Genomic DNA, 8,865 nt, shown 5'->3' with positions numbered 1-8,865 from the left:
TCGCGTAGTGTCGAAACAGTTTATTAGAATATTCTAGCTACTGTCTGCTCGGTTGTAAATTTGCTAGATACATAAAATTAAAAAGTCATATCAGTGCACCGCACTCTTGGTACTCGGGTTATCGCTTCTGCTGCTGCTGCTGCTGCTGCTGCGGATCCCTGCGATGCTTTCACTGAATTGTATTTGGAAGCAGCCCGCCAGGACGGTCACATAAATATACCGACACTACTGCTCCTCCCTACCCTGCGCCGCCGAGCAAACCGACGACGACGACGCTCATGACTCTTGGGACGCCCTCGACGTCCCTCGCCGCCTCGCAGCATTGATTGCATCACTTAAATTGCGCTGCAACTCTAATTAACACGATGATACGCACGCAAGTACGGCACATGCACCTGCTGATCGATGATCCTTGCCACGCTTCGACGTCGGCGTAGATTATAAGCTCAATTAATTCAACCCTCCCACCGAACCTCGAAAATTTACACTTCGATCACCGAAGATCAAGGATCTCTTCGAAACTTCCCATAGATGAGGAGCGCCTTCCGAAACACGGACAGTTATGGTTTTCCGTAGCAAGTGATACGGGCAAATTTCACATCACGCTGAGATCTTTTTTCATGGACAATTGTCATCAGGGATGAATTCGGAAGTCCACGATTCTTGCCGTCCATTTTTTTTGGGATGAGATATCGAAATAGAATCTTAACCATGTTAACGGCGGCCGTATTGATTTTGTGATACCGTGGTTTCGATTCATCTGCAAAATTTTATGTATCAACAATTTCATCCTAGTTTATACAAGTTTCATACAAAGATTTGAATTCGCTCAGTCGTTTTCTGCATTGCAGGTGCTGCTCTGTCATATTTGTGAATTGCACGGTTTGACCTACAAAAATGAACGGTCGATGAGAGGAATCATTGCTCTATTTGCGTTGTATCCGAATGTACTGGATTATAAATCTTAACACGCACGATAAATGTTTCTTATATTTTTGACGTCATACCGGCGCATGGCGCGCACATCCTGCAGCAGACGAATTGCAGTATCTGGTTAAGTAGTTACATGCAAGACGGAGGAGAATAGGATATTTACGAAGGCATTTCACGTACCTGCCTACCTGCGAGACAAGACCTTCGGGCATACATCAGGGATTCGTTTTGCGTCCCATAAATTTTACAATATAGGAACGTGTGCATGAAACGAAAAGAGTACGATTGTACAACGCGAAAAACCACATAGAAGCACCACGCCTCTCAATTCGATTCCTGTTTCTTCATAAATTACTAAAATATTAACACTCACGATTTTGTTTTGCCAGTATTCAAGACGTTACAATAAAAATAGCTAGACATGATCAAACGCTATTATTCAAGCTTTAATTAAACCAGTGGTGAGCGGTTATTCAGACCTATGTGGTTGTTTTTTTATTCGTTAATCGCCCCTAAATGTTTACTATGGTACGAGTATTAGTAATTTGTCGTGCGTGGCTGGGATAACCGTTTATAGATACCTTCGATACTCACAATCGGCAATTAAATAATGTAGACCGTCAATTGCGTTGAAATTAATAGACAAGAATTGTGTGAATCATTAATTTTGCGTTTATTTCCGTTGATTATTCAAATATTTTAAAAATAGTCAGTAAACAAAGTTTGTTAGATCTTGCTTGTGGTTTAACGAAAAACTTGTTCCATCTGCAACGTTTAAAAAATTTCAATTAGTACCTTTATTGACTGTTGCAGTTTAACGAAAATCTAACGACCAAACACGCTGGTCCCGAATAAAATCGTAAATTAAAATAATCCATCCGTAAATAATCACTTGCGGTTGTCAAGCGGAATTAAAGCAGAACAAACATTACCTGTGCGGTGCAGGTTTAACCTGATATTCGCGGGGTTTCGTTTCCACGCAAGGTGTATTGGAATTGGGTACCTTTCAAAAGTGGGTAAGCGGTCTATAAATAGCATTCGTGTGCTGCCAATTGCGGCTTAGAAACGGTGTGTGCAGTAATTGAGTAAATATACTGTATAGACCTGAAAATTATGTTTGAACAATAATTCCGTACAGACTTTCATTAAATAATTCATTCAGTTTGCTCCGTATAGCATCACGTATTATACTTATTTAGATACGTGTGCCGCATCATACCCAGTATTTTTTTTTTGTTGTTTTTTGAGATTTCCAAGACGGAATCGATCGTATTACTCAGATGTGGTGTGCAAAGATATATCGTACAACACGCGAACGACGAGAGCGACCACTTGAGTGAGAATGGCACTTTGGTTTAATCTGCATCAATACGGGCTATAGAGTAAGTGACCAACGGGAATTAGCGAATGAGGAGACCATTAGCCAATCTGCTTGATTGAAATTGACACTAGTCATGGGCGAGTTAACATTTTTTTGTGATTTTAGATATTCTTGCGAACAGAGTACATTGACTGAGCCGTAAGAGAATTTCGGAAATGGATTACAGGTTACGACCAAAAGTTGAAAGTGTGAAAATTTAACAAGGTCTGCGTTTCGTTGGTCGTAATTGCATGTTGCAAGCTCGCGGAAAAAAATAATAGTATACAATTCGAATTTTGAAGTACATATTCAGATTCCTGATTAGCGACTTAAAAGCCTTCAGATACCATATTAAATGAAAAGACGATGATTTTTTTTCTGTGTTTTGAACCACTGTAAGGGATCCACCATTACAAGTTTTGGAAGTCTGACTTTGGATTCGTTATCGGTGAGCCAAAAAACCTCTGCCTACTAATTTCTGCTGAAATTCGAATAATATTACCCAGATTTTTTTACCACCGTATTGGTTTCGCTATTTTGGATTTCGTAAATCTGACCTCAGATTTGTGATCAGCCACCCAACGAACCTTCGAGTAACAATTTTCATAAAAATCCAGATGTTTTTAGTTTTTTTCAGCATGTTGAATACGCCAAATTTAAATTTTAAAAAACCGCTTTGATTGACCCCAATGTCATGAAAATCCGGTAACTCGATCTCGAGATATTGTCGAACAAAAACATTAATCACATACACACACTCACTCATAAATTCTTCTTTTCTGAAAACAGAAAACGGAAAGTTAAATGTGAACGGCGTACTTGGTAGAGTCTTCGCTACAAGCTGATCAAAAATTGATTGATTAACTTGTATGATTGCATGACAAATCCACGATTAAAGTATTAAGATAAAATAATAACGAAAACACCTGTATTCTTCAAATTTCTGTCACTTCCTAAATATATGCCATTCCTAGCGATGCTACGGCGTTTACTGGCTGTCATGTGATAGAAAGTCTAAGAAAATCATAAACAGAACAATTCTAAAATCGACAAATGCAATAAAAATTGTCGTCGCAATACCAACAGAGCTTCTTATAACCATTCCTTTCAAGAGCTTGAGAAATTTTTTTACGCATGTCGAAATGTTACTACAAAATCTTTGGAAGATTGAATTTGCGGTTAAGACTCGAATCAATTGCCTTCGAAAAAACCCATAAATTATCACGAAGCAATTTGTATAGGGATTTTGATATTCTACCTTACCTCACTGATCAATTGCACATCCGAAATCGTGGAAGCCGCACGCATTGCATGCGGGAAATAATTGTGCTTGTACGGACGCGATTTGGATCATAGACAATTAAATTTTAGGAGCAGTGAAAGTCCACTTAGAATTCTCGAATTGGCAATCAAGATCGTCGGTGCACAATTTACATCCTAATCTCACTTTGTCTTCGATACACAAGCATACGTACAACGATTTTGAAAGTAAAATTCTGACGGATACCACTATCCGATGAGGTCACATTTTCCAACTTTACACTTCCAATGAATCGGGTCAGGGTTCAAGAGAATGTTGTCGCCTGCAGAGTCAGTTTCAGTCGAGGATCAGTCTAGTGTGAGCAGAGCTTCAAGGAACAAAGTGGTGAAGCTAGATCTTGGTTATGGTCTGGGATTAGTTGTCGATCGATTAGAGCTATCGTTATCAGTACTTCTGATCGATCTTCATCCTTAACCACCTATATGATAAAAGGGATTGGTGAATTTTTAAGGGGTTTAATCCGCTATGCTCGGTTAGATATTTCAACGATAACAATTGCTTCGCCGCGTTTAGTGATCTTTGGCTCGTGTTCAAGTCCACCGCTCGTGTTCGTGTCCATAAAAAAATATGGAAAAGTCAAAGGTAATGACGCAATCAGTTGCCGGGTTCGCAGGTGAGAGCCAATGTCTATCCTGGAATTGATGTATGCTTTTCTGCAAAAATAACGTAAAATTGTCAAATAATGTCACGCAATCTTTGGAGGGTGTTGATGTATGCATTGCTTGGGAACATCGCTCTCGATCAATAGATGGTAGTCAGTAAGTGCGATTTTTAGAAAACCAAGAGATCGCGTGCGTACGACGATACTTTGTTTTTGAAAAAGAACAAGACGCTATTCGAGCATCTATCTTTCATGTAAGTTCATCACGACGGAATTTACCATGTGCGTTTTCCAGCAACCATGTCCGTGGCATGCGCCGGTTTTCATTTCGGATGGTCCGCTCCTTCGCTGCCAAAGCTTTTGGACGAGGATTCCAACGTTACCGTGACATCGGATGAAAGTTCATGGATCGTGAGTTTCTTTACATTTGGATGTGTATTCGGTCCACTCATCGGAGCTGCAGTGGTGGACAGATGGGGCAGAAAGTGGTCCCTACTTTTCACGGTTCTGCCTTACCTCAGTTCTTGCATCCTGATTGGATTCGCGCCGAGTTTTTGGTGGTTTGCCATAGCAAGGTGCTGTAGTTCTTCTGCATCTCAATTTAACCCGCAATCACCAGGTTTTCTACCAACTCACGAGCCGGAAATTTTCTGTTCACATCTTTGCCGCGCCTTTCTCTCCTCCTAAAGGTTCATCGCCGGTCTTGGTTCTGGCATCACCTACACCGTGGCACCGATGTACTTGGGAGAGATTGCGGACGACAGGATTCGGGGCGCGCTGGGTGCCATGATAAACCATATGCTGAACGCCGGTATTTTGTTAACCTACTGTGTCGGGCCGTGGGTCAGCCCCGTGGGTCTAGCTGGCATGGGAGCAGCGTTTCCACTCCTGTTTGGTCTGATGTTCTTCTGGATGCCAGAGTCACCGTACTTCTTGGTAATGAAGGGAAAGATGGATCGCGCTGAGAAAAGTTTGCTCTGGTTCAGAGGGACGAGTAACGTGATCGAGGAGCTCAAGCAGGTTCAAGAGAATGTAGAGTTCGATCAAAAAAATGCTGGGACAGTTAAGGAGCTGGTTATGATACCTGGAAATCGCAAGGTTCGTACTATGCGCCGTGTTATTGTTGCGCCAACCTCTCAATTTCCAACTTCTAGTTTCAAAAACGTGAATACACTTTACAAATCCACTTGGCCAGGCTTTGATCATCGTCATCGGGTTGATGATAGCCCAACAGTTCAGCGGTATTGGGGCTGTGCTCGCCTACAGTGGCCTCATATTCGAAGCATCGGGATCCAGCCTGGATTCAAGTATTTCCGTAATCATTATTGGCGTGGTTCAAGTCCTCAGTGGAGTGCTCACCATATTCACTGTTGACCTGGCAGGACGAAAGCCATTGTTGTTGATTTCCGCCTGTGGTTCGATCCTGTTTCTCGGAGGTAGGATATCAACTTTCATCACAAACTTTGCCAAAAAATTATCGCGATGTTTTGACCCATTCAGTTATTCGCTCTTAGCTGGCCTCACGTCAGCTTATCTTTATGATGTATGGTTACTTCGATATCTCAACCGATAGATTATCGATACGGTAGCCTTGATTACACTAATCTGTTACGCACATTCGTCCTTCGGTATATGCACATTTCATAATACGATCAAACGACACGATAGCACGACACTCACCACCAGTGATAAGAACAAGAAGACCAACCCAATAGCGATTCTGAATATAATTATAGTATGTTTGATCTTGTCAATGAAATTGAGATAATGAAAAATCGTTCTTAATCAACAGGAGAAGCATTGTACTTCCAGCTCCAAGCGGTCGATGTCGATGTCAGTTCGATCTCTTGGCTTCCGGTTACCGCTATCGTTGGTTACATAATCGTGTACACGATAGGACTAGGATGTCTTCCTTACGTCGTACTTTCGGAAATATTTCCATGCAACGTTAAAGCGTTGGCGACTATGGTTACCTCGATATTCGGGGCTCTTGGTGGAATGGCCGTTGCCAAGCTGTACCAAGTCGTCGCTGACGAGTACGGAATCCACGCTTCGTTCTGGGGATTCGCTGCGATAACCGTATTTTCGATGATATTCATTTACTTCGTCATCCCCGAGACCAAGCAGAGGTCTCTGCGCGATATACAAGAGGAGTTCCACAAGACTACGTTTAAAACGGTGTCAGACAAGTCGCTGGATCCTTGATCACTATCTTGAACCTGCGACGATACTTAATAAGCGTGGTAAAATTATCAGAGGTGTACTTACGAAAAGGATAGTCATGATGAAGTGACAATGTTCAATTCCTGATGTACAGTTCTGATCGTAGAGCCACCGTAAGAGGCTCTCCACCACTATTAATTGATCGCTTCGGCTAATATTTTCCAAGGATCTTCTTACATTTACTTGTTTATTATTAATCCATTAGGCAATTTACTCAATGCAATAGAGAAATGATTTTCTTGAACACTGAACGAGGTTGTTTACACAGAACCTTTTTCTTCTCACAAAGATAACGTGCAATAAGCCATTGGGACGAATTTGGGTATCGAACAAATCGGTATATCTCAGGATCGATAACCATATTTCTGTGTAGTTGTAAGTTTCTCCTAAAGCTCAATTATACGAGTATAAGCTAATATGCGGATGTAATTAAACAAACATTATTTATAGTTCCAGGTTTCCCTTTTCGATTATAAAATTCCACTCTTCATTCGCCGAATATCATTAATTTTCAAACTACAAAAATTTTACAAAAATGTACAGTAATGTTCATTAATACCTAATTAGGCATCCGGGCTAACTTGTTTTCCGAAGTGAGAGATTGGGAGTCATTGTTACATAATTAGCATAGAATCGAACTCGCGTTTCGTGTCGGACTGAAAACAAGTCAGCTCGAAGCCCAAGGCATTAATGAACATTACCGTATCTAGTATAATTAGTAATACAGTTGCGATTATACTAGGATCGATTTGCGAGTATCGTATATTTTTTTCACGTGGCTGAGAGACATTTCCACTGTACGATCATCGTAATACAGACTATAAGTTTGTTAGTTTTGATAGTAAATCTCCTTCTATGAACCGTTCATCTTCCGGCATTCAACACCATAGTATTTTGACCGAAGAATTAAATTGTATTGCGGATCATCTGCGGTATTCGTGTCAGAAAACAAAATACCGCTTTTTTTACGTTCAAATAATGCAGAGAAACTCTAGCATATCAAATGCTTAACAGAAATTTCTTTGGATTGGAAAAAGTGAACAGCGCACTTGTGTTAACACCTGCAAGTATCCTCGCATACCGTAAACATCGAAAAGTAACTAGTGATCGGAATAATTGCTTTACCCAAGCTACAGTGTTCCACTCAGATCTTCCGTGAAAGGTACACGTCTCAAACAAGTCTCGTCGGACAATTTACCTGAATCGTACAAGGAGAAGAAGAAGGAGTGAGTCATTGCTCTTCTGTTTCCCAGATCAATTCCCTATTTTATTCTACGATGCGGCAAGTACAGTTTTGGGACTGATTTAAGTACTCGAGAAAAATTGTTATTACGCTACTTGGCATAATTCTGGCTTAGGGGAAGGTGAGGTAAGACGGGACAGACGTCATAGCACGCAAGACAATGCACTAATCACGAAAGCGTAAGTGACATTTAGTGTATTTCACGGACCGCAACCAATGACCGCAACCAAAAGCTTTCACTGCTGCAGAAAAAACCGATAATTCGTCGTTTTTCTTATAATGATCCCTCTAAATAGTTTGTGTGACATTGATATAACATTTTAACATAATAATTTGAAAACAGGTGTTATTTTCAGCAGAAATTAGTGCACCAGTAGATGAGAGCATGGGTTTTAAATTTCACTGCTTATATTTCTGTCACAATTTTGGTTTTTATTTTTAATTAACTACCGGAGCAGGAGGGGACAATGCTATAAACGGTATCCCATCTTGCTCCGTACCATATTTTTCTATGTTCTAAATTTTTATACTGATCTTTATAATGGCTTTACCTTGCCCATCCACTTCTGAAAAATGTATTCTGATATACGTTCTACCCGCTGTCTTTTAGATATCATCTTAGAAATTTGCATCCAAAATGAATTCCAGTATTTCAGTTATTACCATTGGATTGGTCCAGTTTCTCAGTAATGGGTCGAACATCTTTATCGGCGACTTGCAATAGGACGAAGACCATCACTGTCGGTAACCGTCTGTGGCTCAGTCATATTTTTTTAGATAAGGTGCAATTTATTTTATCAACGTGTAACAATATCAACGTATAACATGATGCCGATAACACACCCACAAATTTGACTTCCGAACCGATAAAATTGTTTTTTTAATTACATAAGTGGTTCTCTACCTCCAGCTGCTGGCAATGGGAATGGTCAATAAACTTTATCAAGTTTTTGCAAATACTTACGACATTCACCACCTGGTCCATATTTTTGGAAACAATCATGAAATTCATTCTACCACAGATTGCAATGCAGTGATTCTTGTGTAATACGTAAAATGAAGTCAAGGGTGGCACGGCAAAACAGTGTCAGTGCGGCATCGTTATGATTTTTCAAAAGACCACAAGAACTGCCCCAAATTTGATGGATTAATTTGTTAAAAAAATCGAAAAGTATTTCTTAGAG

At 40.3% G+C, this 8,865-nt stretch overlaps 1 protein-coding gene across 3 annotated transcripts; it reads left to right on the top strand.

Annotated features, from left to right (window-relative positions):
* The first annotated feature begins 270 nt into the window (after window positions 1-270).
* Window positions 271-6,887, top strand: LOC124220722 (facilitated trehalose transporter Tret1-2 homolog). 3 transcript variants are annotated; one of them, XM_069135925.1, is made up of 5 exons: window positions 271-2,741; window positions 4,511-4,790; window positions 4,905-5,313; window positions 5,411-5,651; window positions 6,008-6,887. In XM_069135925.1, exons 2-5 carry the CDS (start codon window positions 4,516-4,518, stop codon window positions 6,418-6,420), a joined length of 1,338 nt encoding a protein of 445 aa, XP_068992026.1. In that variant the 5' UTR covers window positions 271-2,741; window positions 4,511-4,515; the 3' UTR covers window positions 6,421-6,887. The 3 variants fall into 3 exon arrangements, with proteins under 3 accessions (XP_068992026.1, XP_046486004.1, XP_046486005.1); XM_046630048.2 differs by lacking the exon at window positions 271-2,741 and adding an exon at window positions 4,114-4,227; XM_046630049.1 differs by lacking the exon at window positions 271-2,741 and adding an exon at window positions 4,267-4,372.
* Window positions 6,888-8,865: the final 1,978 nt, after the last annotated feature.

This window comes from Neodiprion pinetum, chromosome 5 (genome assembly GCF_021155775.2).
Source record: "Neodiprion pinetum isolate iyNeoPine1 chromosome 5, iyNeoPine1.2, whole genome shotgun sequence".
Classification (NCBI taxonomy): domain Eukaryota; kingdom Metazoa; phylum Arthropoda; class Insecta; order Hymenoptera; family Diprionidae; genus Neodiprion; species Neodiprion pinetum.
Note: the sequence above shows the minus strand (reverse complement) of the source record. Positions and strands in the feature narration are given on the sequence as shown.

Bases quoted from the DNA above. Each gene is read 5' to 3' on its own strand.
- LOC124220722 (XM_046630048.2), top strand. From the start codon at position 4,182: ATGGAAAAGTCAAAGGTAATGACGCAATCAGTTGCCGGGTTCGCAG. The intron at 4,791-4,904 runs GTGCTGTAGTTC...CTCCTCCTAAAG, and splicing joins TGGTGGTTTGCCATAGCAAG to GTTCATCGCCGGTCTTGGTT. The intron at 5,314-5,410 runs GTTCGTACTATG...CCACTTGGCCAG, and splicing joins TGATACCTGGAAATCGCAAG to GCTTTGATCATCGTCATCGG.